At 45.3% G+C, this 20,093-nt stretch overlaps 1 protein-coding gene across 3 annotated transcripts in view; it reads left to right on the forward strand.

Annotated features, from left to right (window-relative positions):
- Positions 1–19,769, forward strand: part of LOC310877607 (fibroblast growth factor receptor-like 1) — a 31,882-nt gene extending 12,113 nt beyond the window's left edge. The window contains exons 3-8 of one of the 3 annotated variants that reach the window (XM_083791547.1): positions 743–912; positions 6,116–6,388; positions 15,087–15,173; positions 15,286–15,570; positions 17,228–17,581; positions 18,147–19,769. In XM_083791547.1, the coding sequence (XP_083647673.1) occupies positions 6,220–6,388; positions 15,087–15,173; positions 15,286–15,570; positions 17,228–17,581; positions 18,147–18,589 (1,338 nt within the window). In that variant the 5' untranslated portion in view covers positions 743–912; positions 6,116–6,219 and the 3' untranslated portion in view covers positions 18,590–19,769. The remainder of the gene's footprint in view (positions 1–742; positions 913–6,115; positions 6,389–15,086; positions 15,174–15,285; positions 15,571–17,227; positions 17,582–18,146) is intronic. The other 2 variants (XM_083791546.1, XM_083791548.1) reach the window with 2 other exon arrangements.
- The last annotated feature ends 324 nt before the right edge of the window (positions 19,770–20,093 follow it).

Here is a 20,093-nt window from a genome sequence, read left to right on the forward strand (position 1 = left end):
ACCGTATTTCTTTTTTTATTTTTAGATTTGAATTTGATTGTGCTACGCTACAGCATAAAAACAACAAGTCCAGCGTATCCTGTTATAAATTAATCTCTCTATTCATGAGTTGAAGGCTTGCAAGTGTTCCGTGCTTTCAAGCAATCTGTGCAATCCTTCACACATGATGACAGGAGGTACGGCGAGTATAGCCGGCAGTCCTGTGATGCACTATAGACATAGATGTACTGTAAGTAGTAGACACATGCACACACACGCTTGCACACTCACACATACACCTTTCCCCCATTGGAAGCAGCTGGGGTAGGTAGAAGGCATTCACGTCTAATGAAATATAGCAGCTCAGAGTTCAAAGGCTCCACAGTAGGGCCTGTTAGAAGCAGGCCACGTGATGGAGATGTTTCGAGAAGCTTTATGACGCTGGAGTAATTTCTCTTTTCTTTTCTTCCCCCCACCCCACCGCCCATCTTTTTTCTTTCGTTCGTTTGATGGAGTCGGCGGGGAACTTGTTGTTCTGGAGCCATTAGGGAAGGAAGCAGGGGCAGATTCACTGATGTTTGTTTTAATAAGGGAAGAGAGGCTGCTTCCTTTGTTTGGCTTTGAAGTTAAAAAAAAAGAATCTGCCATATATATCCCAATGAATCTGTATTAATGAGCCAAATTGGCCAGAGCATCTCATTCTCGTTTAGCCCATTTTGTTTAATTATCCCCCACCCCCCACCCCCCTTTGCTCTTTCTCTAGTCTCCTGGACTCTCATGTCACCCAATAGCTTCTACTCCTCTACCATTCCCACCACTGCAGCAGTCGCTATTCAGCCCACATCAGATGGTGCCGAAGAAAGAGCCATTGTCCTGGCTGGTCTTACCCTGGTCTTATCTATTGATTGGAAAGCCGAGAGGGGAAAATAAAAGGTATTGATTACCACACTGGGTGAAGTCGCTGGGCAGGACGTCTGGAGGGGTAAGAAAAGGCGGCATTCTTTCCCCTCTGCTGCCCCGCTGCTGTCAGAACACTCTCTCTCTCTCTCAACACACGCACGCACGCATGCACGCACACACACACACACACACACACACACACACACACACACACACACACACACACACATACACACACACACACACCCCCGTCCTCCCCTTTTCACCCTGTCCCCCCTGCCCCCCCTCACCTGGCCTCTACTCTTGAATTGCTGGGGTGGCTCTCTCTCTCCTTGCGATTTTTATCTCCGCTTGTGAAATGTATAGCCTGGCGCAACAGTGGTCTCTGAACAGAAGCACTGGCCTTTCACACACTCCCCATGCCATGGTGACTGCCTCACCTTTCCCCTGCACCCAAACCTCCTCGAGTCCCGAGTGAAGTCACCGGTGCCGGGTTTCGTTTCAGCGCTTTCATGTGTCTTTTTTTTTTTTGTTGCTTTGTCTTACTTTTTTTAATGTAATTTATTTGCGCTCTTTGTTTTGCCTCACTTGAACTGTGACTGTGCGGCACACAATCCCATTGTGCTCTAAAAGTGCCCCTGAGGTTTTAAGAGATGCAGAGTAGGATGATATTTCGCTAGAAGCACCGGTTCCATTAAACTTGCTTTCTTCCCTGTGCCGCTGCAATGTTAATGTGGAGGGACTGGCTCTTCTACCCCGTCTGCCGTTGCATGGTCTGCTGGACTGAAGCCTGATTTACAGTATGTACCCTCAAGTACAATGGTGTCGCTTGCCCAAAAGAACCTACACAATTGAACGTGTCATGATGCAACACGTTGTTGACTTTTGGGCAAGCGACACCCCCTGCACGATGGGAGTATTTACATTAAGCTTAACACCAGCGCTTCTAAGAAACAGGAAGCAGTCTCTAATTTGTCTTACAACTCATTCCCTGCATGTTAGTCTTTATGTAAATACTGCATATTGAAGACAAATTCTCCCGGATCCCTGTTTATGAAAGTATTGAATCGTTACAGTCTGATAGCGTGTAAAGGGGCTGCTGATACACAAGACATGTTGTGTTTGGCTGGAGATTTAAAGAGAAAATCCCTTTCATTTCAAGGATGTTTGGTGTAGTTTAAATAACCACGTTCTGGCTGTGTTGAACTGACTGTGTTGCGTGCATCATCAAGTTGTTCGTTGCGGTTTGTTCAGAGCCAGGTGTTCTCTATTGGAACGTCTGTCAGCGGACGAGCCAACCCTTTATTGATGTGTTTGCAACGACTATAAAGACCAAAGCACTGGAGAAAAATGCATGTACAGTTTGTACACAATGTTACAAACCCACAGGTGTTTTGTAAAAGAGAAAATGAATGTGGAGAGCGATGCCAGCACATCTGAACACTGCTTTAGCTTGGCGGCCTCTATAACTTATTTTGTGCGTGTGTGTGTGTGTGTGTGCGTGTGTGCGTGTGTGTGAAACCACTGTTGCAACATGCATACAACATGCATACAACATTTGTCTTGTGTCTTGTCCGTGTTTAATGGCCACGCCCCAATGCATTTCCAATGGAAGTCACATGGTTTGACAAAACATTTGTGTTTGATGGCTGTGTTGTGCCCCCCAAAAATGTTTTGTCACTTCCATTACACACGGACAAGACACAAGACAAATGTTGTATGCATTTTGCAACAGTGTGAGTGAGGCCTTAAAGGCTTAAACCCTTACATTGTGTGCTCCTTTCTTTGTGTCGATCAACGTTTGGTCCATGTGCATTATGACATTTTCTAACTGCTCGAAATGTCATTAACCCTCATGGAATAGTTTTACAAAACGGCTATATTTAGTCTGGATCACAAGAATGCCTCCTTGTTGAATGTGCCCCTTTCTCTTAAAATAATCCATCACCAAATTGAGCAAAGAAAAACAGAGCTAATTCTGTGAGTCGTCAGACCTCCTCCTCCTCTTCCTGCGCTATGAAAGATTCCATTCACACTTGGAGGTTGGCTAAATTAAGGCCCGCGCACCAATGCTGCAATACGGGAAAGCCCATATGGTCAAGTATCATTTTCCATTTACGGGGCAATGTAACAATGTTAACCATTTGGGTAAACATTCTGAAATTCTCACCAGTCATAAATCTGCCAGCTTCTCATTCATCACGCCTCTGTATCAAAAGGTAATCCTTACTTAAGCTATCGGGAGAGAACGCCTCAGAATTCTGATGAAGTCAATATGAGAAGTCTTGCTTAAACATCAGCAAAAAGTTGGGAAAGAAGAGAGTGCAGACAACATCTGCTTTATAATATATTGTTTACTGTGACAGAGAGAAGGACAACTGGGCGGGAGACAGTGAAGTGGAGATACAGGAAAGAAGGTTGCTCAGGTGGGATTCGATCCAAGGCCAGCAGAGTTGCACGTGGATGCAGAGATGAGCATCTGAAGCGTTATCTTGTATCTGGCACCATTTCATTTTGAATTCAGAAGTCTTATCTGCGAGTCCTGCTATCGAGCCGATAAGGCAAACATTTCCCCTTTCTTTCTGTTTGATTTGCCAGAAAGTGATTCTTTCAGATCTTTCAACTCCAAGGTTAAGAGAACCTGTCCTTGAGAAGGATGTGGGTGTTGGGGTGAAGGTGGAGGAGGATTCCTATTGAATAAAGGCTGATGGTCATGCACACTGCACAAACACTGAAGTTATTCAGACGATGGCCTTGATTTCAGCACCTCTTCATGCCTTGTTTTTCAAAAGAACTTCAAAAGGAGTTTTTTTTAAAGAGCGGAGACGAAGGGAGGAAATAATTTGTTGCACATTCCATGCACTTGGTGCAACCGCCAAAGCCTCTACTTTATTAAGCTCAAAGCTCTCAGGAGGCAGAAAATTCTTAAATGCTCTCAGCAGAATACTGCAATTTTGCACCTTATTTTCTATTAAATATTATATATATTATATATGTTTCTCGTCAGTACCTATTTTTTCCCCCATCATGTCATCATATTATACTTGTACTGTTGCTTTTAGAAAGCTTTGTTTGCCATATGTACCCTTTAAGTACTCTTTTAGTTTGGTAAATTTTGACACTTTCATGCAGCCAGACGTTTGGCATGAAACAGGCCTTTTCGCTGAACACGGCCCATGCTCTCCTGTATTACATCTGTAATCAAAATAGGAGCGCAGGGTTCAGCAGCGTGTGCTCTATGTTGTGAACACGCCACAGAGGGGATTCCTTCACCTTCTGACTTTTGAGATTGGAAACGTGTTGATGTTTTACTAGTGTGGTTTTGGTCTCAGCAGCATCAACACAGTCCAGATGAACCCACGACCATGCAGGATCTGTGACCGGTTTGTGGTCCCAACCAGAGTCTGCAGTGCGGTGATGAACACTGAGCTCCTCTGTTCTGCTCTCCTGGTAGCGGAGGAGTGAGATATGGGCCAGCTGACAACAGCCAAAAACACTGCGGTCACGTTTTCCCCGCAGACATAAACAGTGACACTTCCAATTTCCTGTGCATGCTGTGCACTAGGATAGGCCATCCACAGAGAGGAAGGAAAACTCTTGAGCGCTGTGTGTGTGTGTGTGTGTGTGTGTGTGTGTGTGTGTGTGTGTGTGTGTGTGTGTGTGTGTGTGTGTGTGTGTGTGTGTGTGTGTGTGTGTGTGTGTGTGTGTGTGTGTGTGTGTGTGTGTGTGTGTGTGTGTGTGTGTGTCGTGCTCGCGCACATGTGTGAGAGAGAAAGGCAGAAGCGGGAGGCTTTCATTCATATACATCACATCACAAGGGTGACCATCTCCCATGGAGTGTTAGGGGTGTATTGGAAGGGCACATGTCACGGTACTGTTACATATAAGATCAAGTCAAATGGAATGTATATTGGGCTATGTTCAGACTGGCAATTTGTCGCTTTGTATATCTGTTGCTCACACGGTCGTTGACATTGTCAAGCGTGCGTCCATAGTGACGTCCGTAGTGACAGCTTTGCATCTGGAAGTTGAACCCAGCTCAGCTTCAATCTGTAGCTTTGTAGCTTTTGCAGCAGCTACAAACGCCAGATGCATTTTGTATCTTCATGTCGCTGGCTTCCATTGACAATTGTAGCTTTGTATCTGCCTGTGTGAATGCAGCACTAGCTCTGGTCACTTCAAGCTTAATTCACCAAGCAAAGGTTCCCAGACAGTCCAGATTCTGTACCTGTATTTGAGGCACATCTGTTGGCAATGTGACGAACAAAATGCCACAATGGAGTAACCCCTCCACCCCCGTCAGTGTAATGAAGGTGTTGTTTACCATAATGTGTGAGAAATACACCAATGGAATGTGCGTGCGTGCGTGCATGCGTGCGTGCGTGCGTGTGTGGGTGGGCATGCGTGTGTGGGTGGGCATATGTGTGTGTGCAAGCGAGCGTGCGGAGAGAGGCCATGTTTATTTACCCTCCCCATTGTTGTTACTGCTACCAGACTGACCATTTGTAGTGAGAGAGACAGACAGAGTATGCTGTGTGTACTTTTCAGAGCTGTTGTAGCTATAGTGTTCGGTTGCATTCCACTCTCCTCCTCTCCTCTCCTCTCCTCTCCAACGTGTGCTCTGCTCAGTTGTCCAGAGTGTTGTTTAGTTTTCAGTGTATTTTTTTTTGTCCATGGTTACACAGCCCAGTGTAAGTAGTGGTGCAACAAGCACTCCTAACACCATCACAGGGCCTTTCAGCCCGCTCCACTTCACCAGATCTGAGGGAGCAGACCTGAGCCAATTAAGAACAGGGAGAGAGGGCTGCTGTCCACCTTACTGTGGCCCGCCCCTCGCGGCTTTGATCTCCCGCACGCTACGCACAACCAGAGCCCAGAACGTTTTACCCTCGCTGCGCAATGGATGACAAAGCTTGTCCAATTATTACAATCTGGTTTCGACATCTGAGTAATCAGAGAAAAAGGGTGACAAATTACCTCCACCTCCTTCCCGAAAGTGAGCTCTTTTGTTTTAAGTGAAATGAAATTCAGACCATACATTTTACCTTCTCAATTTCATCTGGGTAGTACGGCATATGCAGTTATTGGAACGGCAAAAGATTCAGAGATACCTATACAGTAGAATCACCTGTACAATTCTACATTTTTCCTTTAAATCTGTGACCAGCATGACTGTATTCGGTGTTCCAGAGATGCAGGTGGAGGTTGAACTCGCGTCACTGTTGTGTCTCTCCAGGTCCTCCACGGGTGGCTGAGAAGGTGTCTCACAGGCAAACAGCCCGGCTGGGGAGTGCCATCAAGCTGCCGTGCCCGGTGGAAGGAGACCCTCCCCCCCTCAAAATGTGGACCAAGGACGGCCGCAACATCCATAGTGGCTGGATACGCTTCCGGATCCTCCGTCTGGGCCTGAAGATCAAAGAGGTGGAAACAGAGGACGCAGGGACATACATCTGTAAAGCCACTAATGGCTTTGGCAGCGTGAACATCAACTATACCCTCATTGTCATCGGTATGTGCATGTGCATCAGTATATGTGGGTTACTGTATGTCAGATGGTATCGTGAAATCGGCATCATCTGTTAACTCTGCAGTTCCTTTCGATGAGATCACTGGGAGTGATAAAATGTTAAAATGTCATTAAAATTATATGTAGGATTTGGCATCTATAAACAGTGAAGTCACCTGTTTAGTAACAAAGATCAGAGACCATAGCCATGAGTAAGGCCTCGCCGCCTTCCGCGGCGGAAAAAGGTTTTAAAGCCAGATTTGTAACACTTCCTTGCGGTCCAAATCTTATCAAGTTGCAGATGTTAAAAGACAATATCCCTCTTGGAGGTCAAGGCCTAAAACAAGTGGATTTATGGAAGGTTAGGGGTTGATCCCCACATCTATTGTATCTGATATAGACCCCCGCCTCTCCCTGCCCAAAGTCAACAGCGGCATGGGATATTATTTCAATACCACTTCATCCTCTGTGACTCAACTGGATCTGAAGTTCTTCCCTTTCCTAAGGCTACACTCTGTAAAAGCAGGAGGTCTGCAGTGCAGCAATAAGAAACACATTTAATAGTGGCCATTTGCCTACATAGTCTTACATACAATCTTGACATGGACTTTGAGGATTACACAGGACGTTCAACTAGTCTTTGTGTCTTGAGTTTAGAACCTGTTTAGAGGCGTGTGTGTGTGTGTGTGTGTGTGTGTGTGTGCGTGTGTGCGTGTGCGTGTGCGTGTGTGTGTGTATACAGTACATTTCCTCTGTTCTAAAGCAAAGCGTGATGAATGAGCGGAGTGGAGCGTGAAGGCTGTGTTTAGTCTAATTAGTGTAAGATGCCTAATTAGGGCCAGTCTCTCCCAGGAGGAAGGTGGAGGCCAGGGGCCTGATGGAGGACCTGCTCTTTGGTCTTGTGATGGCTCCGCCTCAGCCGTGGTTTAGTAGAGGAACTAAATCAGGCAGATCTGAGAAACCCAGCGCTGTGTAAAGAGCTGTTGTCGTTGCATTACAGTAGCTCTGTATGGTTGTGAACTTGTGAGTTGGGAATAGAGTTGACTGCAGTTATTTTGGGTCCGGTTTACTGGTTTAAGTTTCCAAAGAGTTCAAAGGCGGGCTATCTGCTCATTGGAAAGGCAGGAGATAGAGAGTTCCAACAAGCTATAATGTCAAGGTTCACATTACAGCTGTGCAATATATTATGGAAGTCATTCGTGCCTGTCTACACTTCAAGTACATCTAAATTTATTCTTTGGATATTACAGACACCGAACCCATCATAGAAAAATATCACATAGTTCAGGATGACCCATTGATTTTCCAGACCATTTATGTAATTGTTTTGATGAAGAGTCAATCAAATGTTTCAGGTCATTAAAGCAATGTTGTAGAACCTTTAGTAGGGCCTTGCTTTAAACAAGTATGTAGTACTCTTTTAAGCCTATTCTAGCATTGTTGTTGCTCGGTTTACACCAATATTGTTGACCTATCATTTTCTGTTGTGCAAGAGAACTTCTGTAACCAAAATAACATATCACCCATGTTTTATATATATCGACATAATGTGCTAAAAGTGTGATTTTGAGACCAGTTTCACCATAATTACAGTTAATGGAATCACAGTTCCTCAAAAACAGACTCTCTCTCTCTCTGCATCTTAGGACGGGAGGCATCTCAGATGTGTGTGTGTGTGTGTGTGTGTGTGTGTGTGTGTGTGTGTGTGTGTGTGTGTGTGTGTGTGTGTGTGTGTGTGTGTGTGTGTGTGTGTGTGTGTGTGTGTGTGTGTGTGTGTGTGTGTGTGTGTGTGTGTGTGTGTGTGTGTGTGTGTGTGTGTGTGTGTGTGTGTGTGTGTGTGTGTGTGTGTGTGTGAGGTGAGACGAGAGCGAGTTCATTGCAGACATTTTCCTTTTGAGAGTGCGGTTACACTTGCTATGCATCCCATGTCTATATAATGAGTTAGATACTGCTACTACTACTACTAGGCCCTACTGATAATGCATTATAGGGCGGCACAGTGGCACAGTCGGTACTGCTGTTATGGGTTTGATTCCCGCTGTGGGTGCTGGGGGCGTGTTCTCTCCTCCGCGTCATCAGTGCCCATACCCGAGGCGGGGTTGGCGAAAGGGCCTTTCTGTGTGGAGTTGTTCTCCCCGTGAGTTGACCCCTAGGGTAGGTATCCTCACTAATCCTGGTCTCTAAACTACCTCCCCCTGGCCAGCCGGGGCGCCTGATGGAGGGGAAAGGAACTGGTTGGAATAACGTGTTCCTTCCACACGCTACGTCCAGCCGGGGAAACTCCCAATGTCAGGTGAAAAGAAGCAGACTCCTCATGCATAGAAGGAAGCATGAAGTCAGTCCGCTGCCCTCATGAGGAAGTGTAGTGCCCAGGATTACATTAGATAATTGTCATTGACACTGGGTGAAAAAATGGGTTGAACATTTTTGTCTGCTTTTCTGTGAAAGCCCTAACAAATTTTTTTAAAGATATTTTTTTGCGGCTTACGCCTTTTTTATTGATTTTTGAAGGGACAGACAGTAGGCTGACAGGAAACGGGAGAGAGATGGGGGGATGACATGCAGTAAAGGCCGTGTCGGGTCCGGGAGTCGAACCCGCGGCACACTGCGACTGGATTACCAGTCCGGTGCCCAGACCGTTACGCTACGGCCTGGGCCCAAATTGCTTCCTTTTAAGTTAACATATTTGGATTTTACCAGAAAGATAACACCATAAATCACTTCAACACTTGTCAGTCATTTGGCATAGGCTAGCAGCACACAGCAATGACAGAATGCATGCATTGTCAGGGAGCGTGTGAAATACACAACACAAACGTAGCACATTTTTGTTTTATTTGTGTTTCTTGTTGAGCCTTGTCTTGAAATGAGCAGGGCATTTATATTTTACGGCCTCTCCCATTTTTCGCTTCGCAAATCTGCCTGTGACAGGTGGGTGACATGGCGTCTTTCTTCAGATGCTACGAGAGAAATAACAAACTGACTGTCTCCCGTTCTTCACTGTTTGTTCAGACCGTCAGATGTAGAGTTGCTGGCCAATAGTGATGACATCAGGGATCTCCATATATGGGCTTAACTGCAACAGCAGGTTGCATTTACTATATGACATCAGGGTCTCCACATCTCCATCTCTGATGATGTCACATGATGTCACGAGACCTGGGCACCATATATGGGGCCCGACACACTAACTGACGGGAAATGCTCCATTCCATAGTCAACTGCAACCTTCGGTCGCAATAACACATTACCAGTAAGACGCCCTAAAGGGAAAGGTCGCGTGCACGCACCCGCCTGGGTGATGGCAGACGGCTGGGCGAGCGCTGGCGCTTTGGCATGGGGGTCAGATCAACATATGGAATGAATTATGTACTGGCCATATATGGAGTGTGTCTTGAGTGTAATGGTTTTGATGAGGTCAGATCAACAAGAGTTGCTGGCTGGCTCCATATATGCAGATCTAGGTGATGATCCAGTCCAGGGTTAGATGAGGTCAGTGTCGTGATCTATATATGGAGATGGCCATATATGGTGGTGTAACGTGTCACGAGGCGTGATGTCATGAGGCGTGACCATATATGGAGGCGTTAAGGGTCTCCATGATGTCACGTGATGCCACGAGGTCAGATCCATATATAGAGATCTAACGGTCTCCATGATGTCATTGTCACGTGATGTCACGAGGCATGATGGATTGGCAACCATATTGTCACAGGTCTAGAACCGTTCTGGTCACAAGAGCGGGGTTCTGACCAAAGTGGGCCTAACTCAGTTAGGTCCGGGGTCTTGTCTGGAGTTAAGGTTGAAGCTTTGAAAAGGCAACTTAAAGAACTTAATGTAATTTAAAGCTTTTCTTAATCCATCAAAGGGAGTTTCTAGTGACAGGCAGGCAGGATTTCATAGTAAATGCGACCTTCGGTCCCAATAAAGCATCTTATGGGTCATAGGATCAAGTATTATAATACTTTCTTTATTATAATGTACTATGACTCACTGGTCACCGCTCACACAACACATCTCTCTGCTTTGGTGGTCACCTCTTCACCGAAAAGAATAGGCCTTTACTGATCTCAGGTTAGGGATAAAAATCACCAACCACTCAAACCTTTGAGGCATGAGGTAGAATCAACATTTCTTTCATCATGACGAGCCCCTTGTGCATGTGCACAGACGTGCATAGACTGCATACACACTCGCACACATGCAACCCCGCTCTTACTGTATATAAATCACGTTGTCAATTCATCGCAGTTGATAGAAAACATCTTTGTCCCAGCAGTGTTGTGGTGTGTTTGCCAACATGATTTATCTGGTTTGGCTTCATCGCACTGTGACTTAAGTGAGAATGAAGACTTGAATGAAGAGTATTTCAGACCACTGTGATGAAGCCATGGAGGCTTGCAAGGTCATCCGTTCAACATCCTGACAACATTCACAAAGTTCAATCATGTATTTCTTATTTTATTCTTATGAGCATATTCTTATGAGAGTTTTATCAGTGGTGTGTTTTTGCCCTTTATGGAGTTCGCTGGAGACCATTTGGCCTGGCTCTTAACCCTGATCTGGTTTGTTCCATTTCCTACTTGTCCTCTGGTGGTGGTGAAATGTGTGACAGGCCAACACTAGTCTCTCAACAGCCATTCCACATCTCTGTTTTGTTAGACCACAGAGACCCCCTCTTTCCCCGCACGCCCCGCCGCCGGCCCCACCACCCCCTAACCTCCCCTGTTTCTGCTCTCTCGTCTATCATCCCAGCCAAGGACTGGCAGCCATCACCACTCCGTTTGTTTTTATAGATAATTGTTCCATCACGGGAGGACTGCATTCAGAGTGGCTTTTTCACCAGGAAGATTAGGGGGAGCCTCGTTTTCAAAACACTTACAGGACTGAAGTAATCGGGCCGAGAGAACCGCCAGCTTAGAACAGCCCTGTGGTGCACAATTATCGTGAGCAACACTTTCCATTAAACTCGATTCGGCTAATTGTCAGGCATTTTAATTTCGTTGCATTGTAGGTAACGTCGTGACCATCTGGGAGGCCTCGGCTGCTCAGAGAGACCAGGGGAGAGACCAGAGGCAAAGGGATTATTTATTTACTGTAAATGAGGGGTAGCTTCCAGCATAGCTCTATGTACAATATCCATCATGTGGGTTTATTATTTTTACTGGATCACAGAATGTAAAAGAAAGAGAAACAACTGCAGTCAGTTATACTGTCGTTCGGGGGAACAGTGGCGACGAAATCCTGGCAGCCTTTCAAGCTCAGGCCCAAAGTGAGCATACTTTTTAAACATTATGGTCTGCAATCGCCAGGGAATGGGGGAAGGGGGGGTAAAGAAGAGAAGCCAAGCAGAAGAAAGACCATAAGAGACAGAGACAGTAAGGAAAGATAAAGAGACAGTAAGGAAGCAGAGTGATATTTTAGAGAAGGTGAGAGAGTGAGGGCCTTTGTGGGCTGATGTAAGGGCGGGGGTGTGGGTGGTTCCATAAAGGCTGGAGAGATATCCCTCTCTCCATCTGCCAGTGGACAGCCAGTCCTCCCCGGAGCTATCCCAAGAATCTGTTCAGCCAGTGCAACATGGCGCCTCCTCAATCCACCCAGCTGGTTGTTTGGGCCATGTTTGGGGTGGTCTCCTGACAACTGGCCCCCATCACCTCCCATCCACACCCCCACCTCCACCCGCTGACTGACGTATACGTCACCTATCACTTCTCAGCTGCTTTGACTACAACAAGCATTGTAGCAGGTAGCATTCTAATAGTTAACGGCATGTGCTTTTAATGTTTATTTGTGTACAGTTCATATACAGGCTCATAAAAGAACAAATAATAAAAAAGAAAGTTTTGCACATAAGTTGGCCTCCTGGTGGCACTCGAAAAGGTTATGGTAGAATTCAAAATTGCAGGCCAGACGTTTTTCCTTGGCCTCTAGGGAGTGTGCATACAATGTTTTTCACAGATCGGTGCAGTTATAGGTAAAACACGAATCGTCCAGTTATAGTGCCACCATGAAGCTTCCTGGGCCTAGTGGGAATGTGCGTGCAACATTTCACGGAATGTGACATTTTGATCCAAACGGAGCAGTCCTGCGAACTTTGGAACCCAATCTTAGTCAATCAGGATGGAGTTTGAAAAGTCGGAAAGACCTGTTTCGTTTAATGGCTATAAAGAGACTGTGTACCAATTTACATGATGTTTGCACAATATTTGTAGGTGTACTGTCAAAAAATGTGTTTTGCAAAAATCGGCCTCCTGGTGGCACTGTAACAGGCCCATGTGGCCTTCGGCCTGGTGGAGACAATTAATGTCTGTACACATACAGCATTTGGCACTTCACAGTTCACACACAGTGCATACTTTGTTAATTTGGCTGTCTCCGGAGATGTTATAATGGCCAGCTGTTGGATAAACTGCCCTCCATGTGACTGATCGCATGTGCAAGGCCACTACACAACCTTCTCTGGACATTACGATGTCCCCAACATCTGGAGCTCATTGTGACCCCCAAATCAAGGGGCCTTTTCCTGTGATTCAGCTCAGCTGGTGCACAAGGCCAGAGGAGAGAGCGCATAGTGACCTACTTCCTGTTGCTGGGTTTGTGAATGAAAAGGGAGGTGATGGCATCAGATGCTAAAACACTGAAGTATGTACATGAATGGGCTGAAGTCAATCACTGTTGTATGGTGGCATGTAATAACGTTGTGATTTAAACAGCCCGACATAGCTCATTGCTTACTTAGTGCAAGTGTTCATTTAATTAATTACCTACCTAGCTATTTGCATTTAGGTTCCACACAATGTATGCCAGTTTTGGAGAATAATGGAGAGGGTAGAAGGGGGACACGGAGGGGGTGGGGCAGACACAGAGGTTTCTAGGTCTCTCTCTATTTATTGACAATTGTATTTTTCTCAGTTCCAAAAATAACAATTATATGACTGCCATGACATGTCCTGCCTCCCTCCAGTCTGCAAGTCTGGTCAGCCAACATTGTTTAAAGACAATAGTGGCTAGGGATAGTTGTAACACACACAGACTCATAAAAGGCACCATTGTTCCTCAGAATCTCCAAAAAGTGGAAAGGAAATAGATTCAGGAACCCCCCAAAAAAGAAAACTCAGAAAGAAAAGCCCGGCAGTGTGGGACCATGTTCTGTTTGGATTGGGAGGTTCAGGAACCGGCAGGAATGCGCAGAGCCCAAGTGAGCAACAGAGAAATATTTCTTCCAATAGAGGCTGTTTTTTAAAGGAATGGGTTATTATAGTTGGCCAGTTAAAGCCCTTCAAATAGCCATGACATCATGAGTGGGCCTGGTGCTACAGGGGACAGACAATGGAGGGTTTGTGCCCAGAGAACCCTAGAGAGCTTAGAGGGTTTTGGGGGACTTGGGAGGGCGGCAGGACTAAGGGGGGGTTAGAAGTCACATCTGGCCCCTCTACCTGCCCCCATCAAACATTAAGGGGGAATCAAGTGTGCCAAACTGCATTTAGAGGAATTCAACTTGAGGCTACACTGAACTTGAAATCAAAACTAGCAACATTAGCTGTTGGACTTTGTTCCTTGTGCTGTTCGTTATAGATCCATGCTTGCCAAATATGAGCTTTATCTGGCCCCCAGCAAGGCAGATAAATCACTTACTTATGGTTGTCATATTTAAAAGGTCAGACATATTGCGATTGACATGAGTACCATAACTTAATGTTAAGTGACATCCCAGTAGTATATCAAAGCTTCCCATCTCTTCTTTAACTGATAATCCATAATCATCCATTTAAAGTCTGGCATTGCAGTGAGTGGCACGGGATGGCAGGGAATTTGATATGGTTCATAAATTCATCAATGCCTAACTCACAAAGTAGATATGCATTACAAACGTCTATTAGGTTTCACTCATTATATTTTCTGTAAGCCCTGTCTTAGCTCCACTGCATGATGTCAGCCAGCCAGCCAGTGACATAAACTGCACAGCTGTCTTCTGGAACCAGGCTTATGAAAACTGATCATGTTACTCCCAATTGCTGCAGTGTGTGACCTTAGCGTGCACCCCGCTTAGAGGATCCTATCTATAAATGCTAAATTTACTCAGTCAGAGCCAAGATTGCTTTACAGTGCCTGTTGGGCTTTGTGTCTTTGCTGTAACTATTTTGTCTATGACGTTGTAAAGACGTGTCAACCGAAAGGTCTAAGGCTCAGGGTGTAGTTTGTCGCCTGACAAAAATGACACATTATATTAAATACATCATTTCTGTCAAGCAGTACAGTAGTGCGATGAAGTACAAGATAAGCCTTACTGCCGTTTGGATTGAGATGCAGACTAAAACATTACATAGACTATGGCTCTTTCTGCACTGTCTCAGGAGGTGTTTACCGTCTTCTTTGCAGGCTGTGGAAGTAAGTGAGAAAGCTTGTCCACTGAGAGCTCGACTAGACAGTTTAACTGCATTGGATATTCGCCCAAATGGCTACATAAGTCTTTATTCCACAAGTGAAATCATAGACTGTTTATCTTATAATCTTTGTCGTCACCCTTCGTGAAAACCTCTAGACCTTTATGCAGCATGATGATATTTCGTCATGTTATAACCAGCTTGAATTCTGTGCCACAAGTTTTATTTACTTTATATCCCTTGGGGGAAGAACACAATTTTCATCTTTATGTTTTGTTTAGCTCTCCAGTGACTGACCATATTTTCTCTGTCAACAGATGACTCTGGTACTGATAAGACAGGCCCAGGGACGGCTGATGGCCCAGAGTCCGAGTTGGGCCCTGACGGCCTGTCAGGAAAATTTGGTAAGCACTCTCTCACCATGCAGCATAATAAAAACTCCTACCATGTCCAGAGTGTCCAGTGAACAGCAAGGCATTGAACGCATACGGTAATGTCCTTTTATTTCCTCTGAAGTGCGGCCTCGCTTCACCCAGCCTGCTAAGATGAGGAAGAGGGTGATAGCCCGTCCAGTGGGCAGCTCGGTGAGACTCAAGTGTACAGCGAGTGGGAATCCGCGGCCAGACATCGTGTGGTTGAAGGATGACAGGCCTCTGACGGAGCGCGAGGTCGGCGAGGGGCGACAGAAGAAGTGGACGCTGAGCCTGAGGAATCTGATGCCAGAGCACAGCGGCAGATACACCTGCAGAGTCTCCAATCGTGCAGGAGAGATCAACGCAACATACAAAGTTGAGGTCATACGTAAGTATCCATCCGCTGCCTGCAAATATCTCAGTAATAACTGTTGAGTAACCTGCATTGCTTTAAATGTTTGTCGCGGTTTTTCCTTGAAGGACCACTTCACCACTTTTCAACCTATCTTCATATAATAGGTCCTCACTAATAATCATGATAAAATGGCAAAATAAATTTCTACTCAATCTGTGTCTCATAGGAGGGCTGTGGGCAGTTCAGAAACCAGATTTTATTTAAACAATATTCTTTTAATTTTTTACTTTACTTGTTTTATTTGATTTTTTATGGGCGGGGCATGGTGGTACAGTTGGTAGTGCTGTCGCCTCATAGCTAGAAGGTCCTGGGTTCGATTCCCACTGGGGACGCTGTGGGCGCTGGGGGCGTGTTCTCTCCTCGGCATCATCAGTGCCCATAGGTGGGGTTGGCGAAAGGGCCTTTCTGTGTGGAGTTTGCATGTTCTCCCCGTGTCTCCAAGGGTAGGTACCCTCACAAAAAACATGCAGTAATCCTGGTCGGAATAACGTGTTCCTTCCAAGCGCTACGTCCGGCCGGGGAAACTCCCGCCTGTCAGGTGAAAAGAAGCGGCTTGGACTCCTCATGCATAGAAGGAAGCATGAGGTCAGTCCGCTGACCCCCCAGGTTAGCAGAGGAAGTGTATCGCCCAGGATTACAGATAATTGACACTGGGGATAAAAAATATTTAAAAAGAAATATATATATATATACTGTATATATATATATATATATATATATATATATATATATTATTATTTTTTTATTTACTAAAAATGTTTAGATTTCTAATATCGTGAGAACGGTGGCTTCCATTTTCGCATTGCAACTTTTCAGGACTAGAAAGCCTGCAGTTTCTATTAGCTTGGATTCGCCATTGATGATGTCACTGGTGGACGGGTTTCTGAACTGTCCACAGCACAAAATAATTGTGCCATGCCATTTTATCATGATTATTAGTGAGGACCTATTATTATGAAGATGGGTTGAAAAGGTGAAGTGGTCCTTTAATGGAAATGAAAAAACAAACTAAAAACAGTGTGAGGTTAATCATTCTAAGGTCTTGGATTTGACTGTGGAAGAAGCATAACCTTTTGCAGGGTCTCTCTCTCTCTCTGATCTTCCTACTCCCAGCTTCAGAGTTTGATCAACAAATCTTACTCGTGTCCCTGCTGCATGGATGGATGTGCTTGTGTAATCATGTGTATGGTGTATGGGAAGCATATTGAGGAAGGAGGCCCGAGAGTCAGGGTTTGGGTTCTGGTGTTAGATGCAGAAAGAGAGAGAGAGTGAGAGAGAGAGGGGTTCTTCAACCCAGAGACCCTCCACCCAATCTGGAGCTGATTAAAGTCCAGCTGTCTGCCAGACCCCCAGCTCCCCCTTCCCCTTGAGAAATGTGTGCTGTACAACCAGGAGCAGAGAGAGAGGAAACTAATCACACATACTTCTTGTGTTACATGTGGTATTTCTCCTTCTCTGTTAATTACAAGTTATAAGCCTGGGGCTAATAACAGTACAGACAACTAAGGCCTGTTCTATGCACAGAAGGTCTGGCATGTCAAAATGAATATGTGTGTGCGTGCGTGTGTGTGTGTGTTTTGACATATGTTTCACTGTGTGTGTGTGTGTGTGTGTGCTTGTGTACGTACAGAGAGGACAAACTCCAAGCCCATTTTGACGGGCACGCACCCGGTCAACACCACGGTGGACTATGGTGGCACCACCTCGTTCCAGTGCAAGGTGCGGAGTGACGTGAAGCCTGTCATTCAGTGGCTCAAGCGCGTGGAGTCCAACGAGGAAAGCCGCTACAACTCCACCATCGAGGTGGGCGACCACCGCTTTGTGGTGCTGCCCACCGGAGAGGTGTGGTCGCGACCCGACGGCTCCTACCTCAACAAGCTTCTCATTACCCGGGCTAAAGAGGAAGATTCTGGCATGTACATCTGTTTAGGTGCCAACACCATGGGTTACAGCTTCCGCAGCGCTTTCCTTACCGTGCTTCCAGGTGAGATTTATGTAAACGCACCCACCTCTCACTTCCATAGAAGGAATGACACTTGACCCTCACCGAAGAGAGTGAGACTGGCGGTGTTCGCGGGGGTGGGGGATGCCAACCGGGTATTGTTGTCTTTGTTGCTGCACTGGAGATTCCTACTGGTTGTCCTGTTGAGAGGGGAGGGGATCTGAGGAAGATGGCCCAAACCTCGGGTCACGTTATGCTGTCTCTGTGACACTCTTCACTGTCAGGTGAAAAGAAGCAGCTGTTGACTCCATGTGTATTGGAGGAGGCATGTGGTTGTCTACACCCTCCCCAGGACAACTGTGGGGCTTGGCAGCAACCAGGACTGCTGCAGTACACATGTGAATTGGCAACTGAAATTGTTATATCAGTAGCTTTGTCTAGTTTAAAAAACTAGTGTTTGACTTTTTCATTCTAAAATATTGCAAAGGTAGGTCAAGAGGTTGGATTTGTAACATTCATAACATACACATATGTAATAAGAGCCAGTAGAAATGCTATATAAATAAATAAAGAAACGTGATCTTTTCTTTCCGTTCTCCCTTTGCAGACACCAAGCCTCCTATCATCCCCATATTTGTGCCAGCCTCCAGCACCCTCCCCTGGCCTGTCATCATTGGCATACCCGCTGGGATGGTGTTCATCTTTGGCACAGTGCTGCTGTGGTTCTGCCAGAGCAAGAAGCACTGTCCACCTCCCAGTGCACCGGCCACGGCTGCTCAGGTGTTGCAGAGCTCCCACCGGCTGCCCTATCGAGAACGGGAGAGGAGCTGTGTCGCCCCGTCGTCCACTTCTTCCAGCCCAGACAAAGATTGCATGAGTTCCATAAACTATGAGGAGTACCTCGCCCAGCAGCAGCTCCTCCTCAGCCAAGGGGGGTCAGCCCTCCCCAACAAAATATACCCCAAAATCTACACTGACATTCACACGCACACTCACTCCCACGTGGATGGGAAAGTACATCAGCATCAACACATTCATTTTCAGTGTTAGCCAGCATTTTACATGGACTGTATGAGCTGTGGACTAAACACAGAGACGTGCTCTTTGGTAATGTACAGCTGGAATTGCTCTATAAACTGTTAAACTGTGCCAAACTCTTCTTACAACTGGACAATATTTGAAGTGAATGCACAGTCTAGTGATAAACATATCAGCGGTCAGTGATACAGAACTTGGGTTAGCGCCTGCTAATGTCCATGTTTGGTGCTTCTGCTTTTTCACCTGCCATGTTCTCACACCACTAAAATATATGGTTGTTGTGCACTTAAAAAGGCGAGATTCTTCAATGTGCGGGTTAAATTGCAGTTGTTCAGACTAACTAGAGGATATCTGCCTATCATCCTGATTTGTTCTTTTACGATTTCTATTTGAGGTGAAGTCCAAATGCGTGTTGCTTTTACTGTTCACTTCTACAGCTGGGGTAGAGCAGAGGCTCTGCATGTTGCGACTGGCCATGGTGATACAAGCGGTACTGATGATTTACAAAAGGGCTGGATTTAATGCTCCTACTCAGGTAGTCCTTTGTTTGTTTTAATGTCACATAATGTTTGGAATGCACATACATTACATCACTGACCACTATCCTTCATTTTAGTTATCTCCATCCCTGATGGACTTTTGTCCTTCACTTACTTGCCATACATAGACCAGAAAGCCTAACCTAAGGTATGCAAACCTTGCCTAAGACTGCAAGGGATGGGAGAAGTGTGTTTCCATGTTGCATGTTAATTGGAGTTGAGTCTTCAAAACTTTTCAGAGGTTCCCACCACTAGTCAGAGGTAAATGCTTCCCCAAATATACCCTTATTGGTGACTAGAAAGGATGTGTATTTTGGACTGCAAACGTATCCAGCCACGATTTATGAAGCTGTAGTCATTTATATTCAAATTCAGTCATGAATATTTAATTTATTTTGCTAAGAAAATGTATCGAATGTTTATTTTCCAGAGTAAGGCATTTTACATATGTAAGTTTATTAAAGTTTACTGTAGTTGTGTATAGTATATTTTGAGTACTGTCTGCCAGTTTAATCACATTTAGGTATTGTTGTATGTAATTGGTTGTATTTGACAATCTTGTACAATATATTCTCTTAAAAGGTCAAAAACTAAATCATCTAATGTCTTGATGATTTGGTTACAGTTGGATTAAAGGACTTGAAATAGCTGCATTTGATGTCTTGCTTTGTTTTCTCTACCTGTTTATACAATCAATGGGTGGACCACACACTGTTGTTGGCCTTCCGTCTGGACTTTTGCAAATGTACAGTATGTGTTTTTTTTTCCTTTTATGTCTTGTACTTGGTTTGATGATAGAAATATATTGTAGCAGCGCTACTACCACCTGCTGATCAAGAAAGGGAATAGTTGTGAATGAGATGGGCCCCATACTAATGGATGAGGGCCATTGGGAACCCCAGCAAAGGCAGGTCAGCTTTCTGCCCTGTCTGTGACATGACGAGAAGCCTATAGTTGACTTGTCTACAGAGGGTGAC

This window comes from Protomyctophum parallelum (assembly GCF_964188405.1).
Source record: "Protomyctophum parallelum genome assembly, chromosome: 20".
NCBI lineage: Eukaryota > Metazoa > Chordata > Actinopteri > Myctophiformes > Myctophidae > Protomyctophum > Protomyctophum parallelum.